Below are 13756 nucleotides of genomic sequence, written 5' to 3' on the forward strand. Positions count from 1 at the left end.
AGTTAAAAAGCATAAATCTTACAAGAAAGAATAATACTTTTGAATGTCCTCTGTGACTCATTGAACTGGGACAGTGTCACTTGCCTTATGAGTACAGAAGTCACATAGCTGGAGCTGAAATCTGCACACATTTTATTTGGATCCAGCTTGAGAGGGGAACATTAGGTAATGAACGGTGGAACAGAGAGACCCAGATGGCTGGCAGGAAGTCATGGGTGTGGCAATCGTATCTCAGCAAATGGCCACTCACAGACTCTGCGCCGTGCAGGAGGGATGATTTAAGGACTGGCACCATTTGTCGCAGGCCCCAAACACCACTCAGAACTCGCCCACTAAATCCGGCAACTGAAATGAGACCAAAGTAAATGAGACCCACAGGAGAGTGGACTATTATGTGCCAGAGGCAGAGAAAAGGAGGGACCGAGATGCACCAGTGCCCAAGGCCCCTGCAATGGCAGGGAAATGATTAAATGAGATATACCCAGATAATCCTCATGCTGCAGAGGAAGGTGAAAAACCCCCAAGGTCCCTGCCAGTCTAACCTGGGGGAAATTCCTTCCCGACCCCACATGTGGTGATCAGTTAGACCCTGAGCGTGTGAGCAAGAACCAGCTGGCCAAGCCCCTGAGAGAGAGAGAATGCTCAGAGCCACTTCAGAGCCTTGTTCCACACCGCCACCCCGGTCCAGTGTTCCACTTCCAGGCGTGATGTTTCAGAGGAAGGAGATTAAAATACCCTCCCAGAATACAGTGGGGAAGAAAATCCCTTCCTGACCCCGGCCAGTGGTCGGCTGAAGCTCCGCAGCAGAATCATAGAATCATAGAATATCAGGGTTGGAAGGGACCTCAGGAGGTCATCTAGTCCAACCCCCTGCTCAAAGCAGGACCAACCCCAACTAAATCATCCCAGCCAGGGCTTTGTCAAGCCAGGCCTTAAAAACCTCTAAGGATGGAGATTCCACCACCTCCCTAGGTAACCCATTCCAGTACTTCACCACCCTCCTAGTGAAATAGTGTTTCCTAATATCCAACCTAGACCTTCCCCACTGCAACTTGATATCATTGCTCCTTGTTCTGTCATCTGCCACCACTGAGAACAGTCTAGATCCATCCTCTTTGGAACCCCCCTTCAGGTAGTTGAAAGCAGCTACCAAATCCCCCCTCACTCTTCTCTTCTGCAGACTAAACAATCCCAGTTCCCTCAGCCTCTCCTCATAAGTCATGTGCCCCGCCCCCTAATCATTTCTGTTGCCCTCCGCTGGACTCTTTCCAATTTTTCCACATCCTTCTTGTAGTGTGGGGCGTACGTCATAACCCGGAAGGGAGCCCCAGGACGGTTGAGCCCTGCTCGCGCCGTTACAAGCAACCCCCTCATACGATTGCACTAAAACGTTTTAAAACTAATGACGTTGTTTGCCCCCCACAACTCCTAGAGGGCGGCTGTTCCAGAATCTCCCCCCTCTGATGGTTAGAAACCTTCTGCTAATTTCCAGCCTGAATTTGTTCCTGGCCAGTTTATATCCATTTACTCTGGTGTCAACATTGTCCTTTAGCTTCACTAGCTCTTCACCCGGCCTGGTATTTATGCCCCTAATGTATTTATACAGAGCAATCAGATCCCCTCTCAGCCTTCTTCTTTCCCATGAAATAGGAAGGCAGTTAAAATCCGAAATTAAAACGAGCCTGGAAAGCGCAGCAGGTTATTGATACACACAGCCATGATCTTAGTGCTGGTGGCTTAAAATGCAGCCTCATCTTTAAGAGCTCCTGTCATTCAGTGTCCCTTGTAATAACACCGTATAGAGCAGATCCTTCTCAGCTGGCAAGAATTGTCCTTTGAGGAGGATCTGGCCCGGAGGGTGTAGCTGTAGGGAGGCTGGAGTCCCTTCATTCTATTGGGATCGGGAGGGGTGGGGTGATCTCCAATGCTGAACCATGGAGATTTGTTACAACACGGAGAGGAGTCCTGCCACTGCTGCCTCCCCTCACCCTTTCCGACCCCATCGCTTAGCCCAGAGAGTGGGCCCTGTGGCCTGCCCGGGGTATTTCTGTACTCCAAGGCCCTTCTGCTCAGGCACTTGTGAGACAGGATGACAGCGGAGCAAACTTTGGGTCTTCTTCAGTCATTCCAGGAGGCTGTTATCGGTAATCTGCATGACACATGGAGCAGTTGGGTCAGGGGGCAGAGGTGTTCAAATGTCCTTCACTTTAGTCCGGGGTGGCAAATACAGCACCACCTCTCACTGCAGAGGGCCTGCCGAGCGTGACACTTTAGGCATGGATTTTGAAGGTGCAGGCTCATCAGTTCCCCCCTGCAATTCTCTTCCTGGCCACCAGCTTCCCCGATGACACATCCTTGGAAGGGCCCACCTGGACTGGCCCCATAATTCCCACAAGAATAGCTTTAACCTAAACAAGCTCCCCCACTTGCTATGGGCTCAGAAAGCATGCTGGCCTTCCAGCAAGGTGCCCAGATACCACAGTGATGGGGGGGAAACCCTAGTGAGATCGCACTGTGGTGGTGGAGCTGAGCACAAGCCCTTACCAGGCAGGGTTCTGTTCCTCTGGTTACAGAGAAGGCCAGGAGTCCCCGGAGCAGTGGCAAAGGATGTACGGACGCTGCTCAGGCAACGAAGTGTACCACATCCGCATGGGGGACAGCAAGTTCTTCATGGAATACGAAGGGAAAAGCTTCACCTATGCTGCCTTCCACGCACACAAAAAGTGAGAGCCAGCCTGGTTCGGTACCTCGAAGCCCTGGCATGGGGATCCCTTGCAGCTTTTGGTACCGGTCTTACATGTCGCGGTCGTTTAACTCTCTTGGTAAATAGCGGGGCAGTGGGGACTGGATTAATCCAATTACCTCCAATATTGGTTTGGAAAGATACAAAGTGAGAGGAGAGTTTGCATTTGCTTCCGTTTTCCATGCGCTGGGTCAGTGACGCTGGTGTGACACGTTCGCTGAGGCCCGTGCAGTAGCTTTGCAAAAGAAACCAAGCGTCTTTTCTAGGGTGTGGCCTTGAATGTCCACATTGTACTTCTGCCTTAGGTATGGCGTCTGCTTGATCGGCATCAGGAGGGAAGAGAACAAGAGCATCCTGCTGAACCCTGGGCCGCGGCACATCATGACGGCGTCTGACACCTGCTTCTACATTAACATCACCAAGGAGGAGAACTCTGCCTTCATATTCAAGCAGGAGGAGAAGCAAAAGAAGAAAGGCTTTGCAGGGAGAGGGATCTATGACGGCCCATCCAGGCTGCCTGTTCACAGCATAATTGCAAGTATGGGTGAGTCCTTCTAGCCCTCCCAATGGAAGAGAGGAAAGCGGCACAGCCTGTGTGAATGAGCAGAGTAATAATATCTCCCACACACCTCACTCTGTTCTTCATGGTGTTTGTTTGTTTTTTAACTCCTGTTGAGTCCACTGTGGGTAATTCCTTTTCTGGTAGAAAACCAGGCCCTCTGCTCAAAGGAGTTTTGTGAGTGGTAGATGTCTGGTAATGAGCACATGGCCCCATGGTGCTACTGGGATGTGAAACACCTTCACAGCTAAGCGTGAGTGCTTTGCCATCCTTTTTCTGCTGAACACAAATGACCCAGCGCCTATGGGTTGGATGAAACCAGAAACTTCACCCAAGACCCAAACCCAAACCTGAATTTGAACTGTTGTGAAAGCTGGAAAAAGTCAGGCTACTTTCAGTGGTCTCAGAGAGTTCTGTCTAATGGTTAGAGTACAGAATGGGGAGACAGGATTCCTGGCTTGTGCTCCTGCCTCTTCCAGTGATGTGCTGTGTGACCTCGGCCAAGTCACTTACATCATTCTCTGATGTAGCTACACTGTTTGCTGGCAAAGACAGTTTTTCACCTCCAGGACTGCTCTTCCATTGAGAGCAACAGAGGAGGCTGCAGGGTGGACAGGGCTCCAGTTGTGCTTGTGCATTTGTATCACCCTGTTGTCTAATCCTGCTCAGAGCCATACGTACGCTGTTGCTACACGGGTAGGAGCTGTACTGATGGAGAATTGTGGCTATGGAGTTTGCAAGCATGGGGTTTGGCTATGGAGTTTGCAGTTTCACCACCTATATAATGGGATAACACCACCTACCTCTTAGAGAGCTTGGGGCTTAGCTCATTTTGCAAAAAGCTTAAGTGCTAAGAGTGCATGCTATTAAGCATTTCCTGATTGTGCTAATTGCTAATAATTTCTAAGTAGTCATAACAATATGACAGAGCCAGGATATTGTACTACTTCAAAATAGAGTAGGAACAAATGCTGCCCTGAGTTACACATTCTATTGATTTCACTGGGAGCTCTGGGTGCAACTGGGCTTAGGAATGAATTGATCCTCTTACAGATCCAGGCTGCCAAGGAAACAGCAAGCTCTGTACAGTTCTGTTCCCTACGGTGATTACTGAACACTCTCCCTTTCTAAGTTACCAACGGCCCTACGCTGCAGAAATAGCTGCTTTCCATGCGCTTCTGGATGACACTTCCCTTCCCCCCCCTTGCTGTCTATTGTTCAGTAGCTGAAGAGTCACAGGGGAAAATAACTTTCTGCCATTTCCCCTCTGCAGGGAATCCAGCACCTCCCTTTTTGGTCTCTGGAGAAATGGAGCGAATTTCTCTTTGGCACATTTGTTTTAATCTGCACTGAAGGATCTCTTGTACTCTGCAGCGGTGCAGATGACAAATAAATAAGCCAGTAGCACTCGGCTCGTTGGCTTATTACAAGGAAAACAGCGGCAGGGGGAAAAAAACAATTAAAAATATTGCCAGCGATGGACTCCCACATGGCCCTTCGCACAGCAGATGTCTGTGTATTCACTCTTTTGAAATAGCTCAGACCACGTGCTGTCGAGCAGAAGGGAGCTCTTTTCTCTCATCCTTTTGCACACGCTATTCCTGGTCTTCAGCTTCTGTCTCCAGACAAAGTCAATCCCTGAAGTGACTTCTTGAGCATTCATGTGCCTACCTTTGGCAAAAGCAAGCAGCGTCGTGTCTTGGGGAGGGGAAGCGCTATAACTGCACCTGCATCATTTCCCTGCCAGTGCAGGATGATACGTGCTCTCGCTGGGAAAAGCAGTCGGTACCCAACAAACAGCGAAGTGAAGCTTGTCTTGCCATGCACTTTGTTCCTATAGTAGGAGAGTGTAGAGAAAGGCCACTGGGCCAGAGCACTAGAATGGAGCTTTCCTGTTATTTCCCCTCGTGCACGACCGTTGGTTTTTAAATTGCTCTTAGCAGCGAAATGCCACAAGCAGGTTATTAAAGTGTTTTATGTTTCTGTCGTGCAGCTGGCCCCTGCTCTCGCCCTGGCTCACGGCTATTTCATAGCCCTCCTGAGTGCTGGGAAAAGCTGCAAGGCTTGGGGAGAGGGTTTGATGCATGGGCTCTCTGTCTCCCACACCCCGGAGAGACAGAAATCCGGGAGGCGGCCCCGTGTTTAACCTTCCTAGCTCCGGAGAAGGGGCCGCAGGGGATGCTTAGGGCCATCTTGTCCCCTCTGCAGCAGCTCCCCGTGCTCTACAAAGATCCCTCTGTGGGTGCATGATGGGCATTAGGAAGGGTGGATCCAGGGACCAGCTTCTCTAGAAGGCATTGTGGCCAGCTGCCCCGGGACACATCCATTGGGAGTTAATGCTGCGACCAGCAGACTCTGCTACTGTACTGCCACAAGAGACCCCTCCAATGGCAGCCTGGCTCCTGCTGGAGCCTCATTGCCAGGGGAGTGGGGGCCCAAGCACTAGCAAGGAGAGGTAGCCATTCCAGGTGGGAGCTGTCCATTACTTCTACCTCTATCCCCTGTCTCATGAGTCCCCAGGATCTGCCGGGTTGGAAGGCCATGTGCCCCCTCCCCTACAGGCCTCGTGTGCGGGAGCGCTGGCTTCCCAGAGCTGTCCCTTTCAGGAGGGTTCGACCAAACCCGTGGTAACGTCTGTGCCTGGCCTGCCTTGCTTGTGAAGTGCTCGAACATGCCCGGGAGAGATTGGAGTTGCTGCAGCACAGGATATTTATGAGGCAGGTATTAGTTTGCCTCGGATGTATTGCTACTGGGACGGGGTCATTGCTCTGCACAGTAAAAAGGATTTACAGTGGGACAAAGGGATGCGCTGTGGTACTGTGTGAATCGGTCACAGAGATCTCAGCAGCAGCAGCCTGCAGACGGGAATGCCTGCTCTCGCTTCACAGCATGGGCGTGTACCTGGCCTGCGTTTTGGCTACTCCCCGTACTTGGCCTGTGAGGTGCTCTCCTGCTCTGCCATTATTGCAAAGGGGATAGACAGCAGCTTTTCAGCAGTTCCCTGTAGGCCTCTGGTTTTAGGCTGTCCCTCCATATTTCACTGCCTAATTCCAGGGCTTATAGTAACGAAGTTCCACTCGTTTGCTGCGGAAAGCAGTGAGGCTCTGTCACTAATGGCTTTTTAACCTCATGGCATGAGTGGGCTCAGCTGTATTTGCTATGATTCATCCTCCTGCCTGGTCTCTGTGAGCTATAACCTTGCCAGCAAAATTCATCACTAAGTACTATATTGAATTATTCCCAACGAAAAAGGTTTGGCTGGATCGACCTCTCCTAGATGTAACAAAATGATGGCAAGAGAAAGTATTTTTGTTCTGCGTTTGCACAGCCCTGAGCACAATGGGGTCCTTCCCCATGACTGGGGCTCTCAGGTGATACATATAACTATAAATAAAAAGAATAAAAAGGGTAGGGTGCCCATGGCTTTACCCACCTAGCTCTCTGCACGCAGCTGACCCGAACATTTCCTCCTAGGATTCTATTCCCGACCCAGCCACTGTCTGGGTTTCCTCATCTGACTTGCTACCACGCAACATTTTGGTTAATAAACTAGAGCGATACAGAATCGACATGGCACACATTAAATGGATTAAATGCTGGCTCACTGACAGGTCTCAAAATGTAATTGTAACCAGGCAATCAGGGTGGACCAGGTGTGTTTTCAGTGGGGTCCCACAGGAATCGGTTCTAGGTCCTACTCTATTTAACTTTTTTTTTCCCACCGACCTGGAAGAAAACATAAACTCATCACTGTTAAAGTTTGCAGATGACACAAAAATTGGGAGAGTTAGATAATGGAGAGGACAGGCACCAGACACAGGATGATCTGGTCTCTTGGTAAACTGGGCACAAAGGAACAATCTGTGGTTTAATACAGCCACGTGTAAATACAGACATCTAGGAACAAAGAGCGTCGATCATACTTCCCCGATGGGGGACTCTATCCTGGGATAAGGACTTGGGGGTCAAGGTGGGTAATCAGCTGAACATGAGCTCCCAGTATGATTCTGAGGCCAAAATAGCTGGAGTACTCCTTGACTGCATAAACAAGGGACGATTGAGTAGGAGTAGAGAGGTTTTTCACCTGTATTTGGCACTGATGCAACCGCTACTGGATTTCTGGGTCCAGTTCTGGCGTCCACAGTTCGAGAAGTTTGTTGATAAATTGGCGAGATGTTCAGAGAAGAGGTACAAGCATCCCTAAAGGATTGGAAAACGTGCCTTATAGTGATAAGACTCAAGGAGCTCAAGTATTTAGTTTAACAAAGAGAAGGTTCAGGGGTGACTTGCTCACAGTCTATGAGTACCTACACAGGGAACAAATATTTGATAATGGGCTCTTCAGTCTAACAGGCAAAGGATGCCATAAAAAGATCCAATGGAAGCTGAAGCTAGACAAGTTCAGGCTGGAAAGCAGGCAGTGGGAGTCATTAACAATGAGAGTAATTAACCATTTTCAACAACTTACCAAGGGTCATGGTGGAGTCTCCATCACTGGCAATTTTAAAATCAAGACTGGATGTTTTTCTAAAAGATCTGCTCTAGGTCAAACAGGAATTATTGTGGGGAAGTGCTCGGGCCTGTGCAATAGAGCGCAGACTAAATGATCACAGTGGGCCTCTTGGGCCTTGGAACCTATGACTGTAAAACAGGGATAACGCTACTTCTCCCCCTCTAGCGTCTCGGATGGAAAATACTCCCTGCAAATGCTAAGTGGTGTTACTGCCCAGCACGTCCATTAGCATTAAAGTTACTTGCTCCCAGAAATACCCCAGGCCTTGGACAGAAGAATAGGCTCTGTTGTCTGCATTTTAAATCATGTTTATCTTGCATAACTTGGCAAATGGCGCAGGTGGCTCTGAAGCGCATGATGCACTTTCTCCAAAATACCATGGAACATTATTTCCAGCTTCTCGCTGGGCAGCCTGAAATGGGGGGGGTTGTCAGGAGAAGCCCAGGCACAACAGGAGACTGTATTTCAGACAAATCATTTATCCATTTACACTCAAGAGCATAAACTTGCAAAGATTCTCCCAGCAGCAAGACACAAAGCTCCTCGCTGAACAGCCCTGGCTGATGTTCTTGTTACTTGGCTTGTTCTCAGTGGGAGCTTTTTCAAAAGTCAGATGAGAGATAGATAGAAATTATATTCTGCAAGTAGGTCACTCAGCATTCAGCTAGTTGGCTAGCAACAAGGGGGAGCGAGCCGAACTCCTGCACTTTGTTCACCGTGGCATTCACCGCTTTTGTAGCTATTTAACAATATTTGCGTTTGACGATGGTCACGATTTCCAAAAGTGACTGCTGAGTTTGAGTTCCCAACTCAATACACCTTAAAAGCACCTGATTTTCAGAAAGCGCTGAGCACCCCCTCCCTCTGAAAATCAGGCCCCTGTAAGGGGTCTCAAGCTGGGCACCCAAAGAATGAAGGAACCCAGAATCACTTCTGAACACCCTGGCCCAAGTAGGTAGGAGAAAAGAGGTGGGATTTTTTCAAGGAAGTGAGGAAGAAAAGTGCCCAAGTCCCATTGAAAGTCATTGGGTGCCTAATTCTCTTATGTGGGCTGAAAATCCCACCCAGACTCTCCATTTTGAATATTTAATGAGATGGCAACACTCAAGAGCAATGTTCTGGCCTTGCTTTGTCCTGGCTTTGCATGTTTTGGCACCACATGTTGAGCCACATTTATTTTACAGCATGGATGGAGCCGACAGGGGTTTTAATGGGCAGGGAAGAGGAGCAAGCACTGAGCTGGAGGTGCATTGTCTTTGTGAGACAGCAGGAGGCTATGAATCAGTGAGGTTAACAGCTCCCCGCTGCTATGAATTACAGCTTGGGAAAGAGAAAGATTCGTGAAGGTAAAGCTGAAAGAGTTAAGAAAAATAATCCTTGCGTTCTCTGGACAAACGCTGCTCTTAAGAGCCGTGGGTGGAGAGCGAGGGATGAGCCAGGGATGGTGGTGTTAATAATACCGCTCCGAAAATCTTTAGGCCCTTCCATCGGCAGATTGCACCATGTTTTACGAATGTGAACTAATCGTCTGAACTCACAACAACCCATGATCGTGGTAAGAGGGATGTGTTGATAGCAGTGCTTTAGCCACCACCAAGATGCAGCTCCATGTGGGCTGCAAGGTGATAGAAACGGCCTCTCCTATAGAAGGTTTCCAGGATACCTAGATCAGTGTAGCTGTGGCACTGTCCACATTGTAGAGTAGGCCTAAATCTCCTTTCCAGCTACTGACTACATCCAACCCACTCAAGCTATTATGGAGATACACAACTAGGCTTTTACTGGCCACTTGGAAAGATACAAAGTGGTTCCACTTAAACATAAAAGGATATGAGACATATTAGTCTGGCGTGGGTATTTTGCCGGTGACTTCTCATTGTATTTTTTAAATTCCCAGGTGTCTGACATTTTCATTTGACTATGACTAATCCATGGGTTTAAAACAAAAATCCCTTTTCCAGTCATTCTTGTAATATTCTCCTTGGATCCATGCTCCGGTTTCTATTGTGGCCAAAACTGTACCCACATTTTAACAAGAACTTGGACATAGTTTAGTGAATGTGGAACTTATTTATGAATGCAAGAAAATGAGCGGTTTGAAACATTTTTTTCTTTTAATCTCAAATGTTTGAGGATTCTTTGGTGAGGAATGTCGGTGGCAAGGGTGTAATTCATAAGTGTGTAAGGGATTTAAGAGACTTGAAGTTCAGTAGGACTTGCGCTCCTAAATCCCTCAGTGTTTCTGATAATCTCTCCTATGAAAAACAGTATGGTAACCAAAAGCCTTGTAGTTCTACAGCTAAGACTTTTCAGAAAAAGAAAAGCGCAGACTATTCTTTATAGTTAAGGCTACGTTTTAGTCACAGGTAGTTTTAGTAAAAGTCATGGACAGGTCATGGGCAGTAAACAAAAATTCACAGCCCGTGACCTGTCCATGACTTTTACTATATACCCCTAACTAAAACTTGGGTGGGGGGCCGTGGGTGCTCTGGGGTGTGTGGAATCCGTAACTTCCATGACCTCCGTGACAGACTCGCAGGCTTAGTTATAGCCCATAATGCCAGTGGCTGCTTGCTCCTTTGTGGGGTCACTGCTTTCAGCATTCAAAAAGAGCATAAGATCTGCTGATGAGCTGCTTGGAAACCAGGCCACGTGAGGAGGGGAGCAGCTGCCACGTGGGGATATTTTCACATTGTATGTTATGATGTGATTTTTCTGCACCAAGCTTTTAGGACTCCAGAATGTTCGTAAGTAGCAAAATACTTGCTATAGCAACTGTGCAAGCAAGCAGAATGTTCCCATTTTTGAAACTATGGGAGACAGTGGTTGCCCTCAGATGTTCCAGTCAAATATGGGTTATTTTGAGTTCAAATATAGTCAGAAAATGTATTGTGCTATCCGGGGAATTCAGTGAATTGGAATAATAGCAATTAGAATCACAAATAAGAACGGGTCGAATTGAGGGAAGACGTTACCCCTCTTAAACCCTCCCAAAATCCAGCTCTGTCCCTGTGATATGCCAAAATGAGACTTCCCTCACAAGAGAGCTCCATAATCTGATCATCCCTTGCCTGTCATGTGAGCTCTGCCGAGCAATGAAATTGTTCATTAGTGTGTTTACATGTTTATTGTTTGGCTTCAGAGTCAATGTCCCCTTGGAATTGAATAGCATAAGCTCAGGTATAAATGTTCTCCACATTTTCAGAATGGGTTAGTTCAAGTTTTGTCAGATATTTTTCTCCAAGATTTTTATAAATCAGACCAATTTTATAAATTCCCAATGAAGGATTGAAATCTTGCCTGTCGAGGGCTTTGGATGTCATTGTGAATATGTCAGAACGCCTGAGAAGTGCAAATATTTCCCAGCCGTACAGTGAAGGGGGCACCTTGTATATCGATCATTACCCTGATGAACACAGATTCAGTTTTGCTCTATCGCAAACCTCTGTCAGTACAAGGGTTCAATCCTGCAAGGTTCTGAGCACTCTGGCCCCGATCCAAAACACATAAGTACATGCTTAGCTTTACGAGTGCAAGCAGTCCTATTGATACAGCAGAGCTAGTGAAAGTTCCCGTCTTGTGTCTGGGATATAAGTATTTGGCTACCCTTTATATCAAAGTTCCATTTATAAATTATTAATAGCTGTCTTAATAAAGAGGTAACCAATTTTTATAGAGTCTAATGGGTCAATAGGTTGCTTAGAACCATCTGCAACACCTTATGCTGATGTGCTTAGAACCATCTGGTAATATGTCCTACTGATGTCTGTAACATGCTTATACCATCTATTCATCATTTACTAGCTGATTTTGTAGACTGTTTATAAATAGAACCATAATACAAAGTGTAACTGGACGTTCTTCCTGTTCTTTCTTCCCCGCAGTGCCATTGCATAAGACACTGGACAGAATCATTATTTATTGCTATTTATATTGTCCTTCCTCCCTCTTCCTTTCCAGGTACAGTAGCCATGGACCTGCAGAACACGGAATGTCGCCCTGTTAACAGCAGCAAGCTGACCCTGCCATCGGAAAATGGATCGGGTAACAGACGGCCCAGCATTGCCCCGGTCCTAGAGCTAGCAGACAGCTCCTCCCTCCTGCCCTGTGATCTGCTCAGCGACCAGTCAGAAGATGAGATGACGCAGTCAGATGACGAAGGACTTACTGTTGTAGAGTGAGTTGCCATTTGAGAGCATCATCTCTTAATGTTAGTGTCACTGCATCAGGATAAGCAATCAGCTCTGTGTGGCTTGGGATTTTCAAAAGACTTTAAGGGGCTTCTGTGTCCAATTACCATAGTCTTTCAACTAACTCCATTATTATTATTATTATTATTTCATTATTTATATTGTGGTAGTGAGTAAAGAGTCCTGATCATGAATCAGGATGGTGGTGGTTGTAGAAACGCATGCCAAAAATGGCACCTGCCTGAAATTGCTTACAATCTAAGTACCGTAGGTTCCTTTGAAAACCCAGCTGTGATGTTAAAAGTTGGTGAGCTTGCTACTATTATTATTTACTTATTTATATTGGGATAACCTCTTATTGTACCTACCTAAGCAAGCTGCACTTCTGAGCTGTGCTTTGAGTTGATACAATGAGACATCTCTCAACAATTTGCAATAAATACACATTCTTTGCGGTTTTTATAAATCCATCTGGGTTTAACATAACCCTGTCTCTAAATCTAATAACAGTTACCATTTATCTTGTCTCTTCCATCTTCAAAGCACTGGGCACACATGTATTCAGCTAAATCTCAATTTAATTGAATTAAAGATTCTCTCTAAAAAAAAAAGTTTGAGAGATGCAGAAATTGCTGGAAATTGAACATAGTTGTAAGCCTATGTTAGAGCAACAGTAAATACTGCAGGTTGTTCAAAAGAAGAGAGAGGTTTAGAAAGATAGGAATGACCAGACTGGCTCAGATCAGTGGCCTGCTTCTGACAGTGGTCTGCACCAGTTGTTTCAGAGAAAGGTGCAAGAAGCCTTGCAGAAGGCAGTTATTCAAAGAAGGAAATATTTGTGGTGCATAAACTATATTTGAGCTATAAAAGCTCCAAGTTGCAATTTTTGAGCATGCATCTTTAAAAGCAAAGATCCTGCGCTGAAGGGTGCTACTCTGTATGATGCCATCGGGTAATTCGATCAACCCCAGGGTGGCAAGGAAAAGGAATGAGGAATCGTGCCTAGACAGGCCCTCGCTAAAATACAGTCATACAGTCCTGCCTATCTGGATTGGAGTTATTTAACAATAAAATCAGATATAAGGGAATTTGCGATCTGAGCTGTGTTCTGTGCGGTTTTTCTTTTACATCAAGGGACACCTCAGTTAAACGTACAGCAATAAAATGACCTCATGTTGCAGCTGCTTGAATAATAGAAATTAGGGGTGGAGGAGACCTAAGAGGTAGGCTGTCTCCTCCAACTCGTAGCCAGTGCACCATGGTTCCCCACTGTGTATCGTTGAATGTTTTCTCTGGTTTAGTTCAGGTGACCCGGGCAGTGGTTTTTCTATCACTTCTCTTGGGTCACCATTCCAAAGTCTAATGTCTTGGCTACACTGAGGATTTGCCACCATCCCAGCCTGAGTTAAGCTCCACCAGTATAAAGTGCCGCTTTCCTGGTTTGCACTAGGAGTTTGTACTAGTGCAGTGACGGCAGTGACTGAAGGTAGGAATCGGGGGTAGGGAAGACAAAGCCCAATGAGCTTCAACATTAGGGAATTTTTCCTGCTATCCAGACTAAATTTTCCTTTGGTCAATTTTTCTCATGATGCCTACTTATATACTTCAGCGGTTAATTCACACCTGTATGAAACACACCAAGAAAGCATTAGTCTGCCCTGGGATGGACAAAGGGAGAGTAATGATCCTGCTCAGCTTTGAATCAGGGACTTTCTCAGGTGAGGCACCCCTGGCTGTTGCCTGCAGACGCT

The 13756-nt window shown here is 46.8% G+C and overlaps 1 protein-coding gene across 4 annotated transcripts in view; it reads left to right on the forward strand.

Annotated features, from left to right (window-relative positions):
- The window catches only part of KCNT1 (potassium sodium-activated channel subfamily T member 1), a 206083-nt gene that overhangs the window by 162531 nt on the left and 29796 nt on the right, over positions 1-13756 (forward strand). For all 4 annotated transcript variants that reach the window (XM_065418688.1, XM_065418690.1, XM_065418691.1 and 1 more), the window contains 3 exons: positions 2574-2723; positions 3049-3287; positions 11776-11992. In XM_065418688.1, the coding sequence (XP_065274760.1) occupies positions 2574-2723; positions 3049-3287; positions 11776-11992 (606 nt within the window). The remainder of the gene's footprint in view (positions 1-2573; positions 2724-3048; positions 3288-11775; positions 11993-13756) is intronic.

Source organism: Emys orbicularis, chromosome 18, assembly GCF_028017835.1.
Source record: "Emys orbicularis isolate rEmyOrb1 chromosome 18, rEmyOrb1.hap1, whole genome shotgun sequence".
Taxonomy (NCBI): Eukaryota; Metazoa; Chordata; order Testudines; family Emydidae; genus Emys; species Emys orbicularis.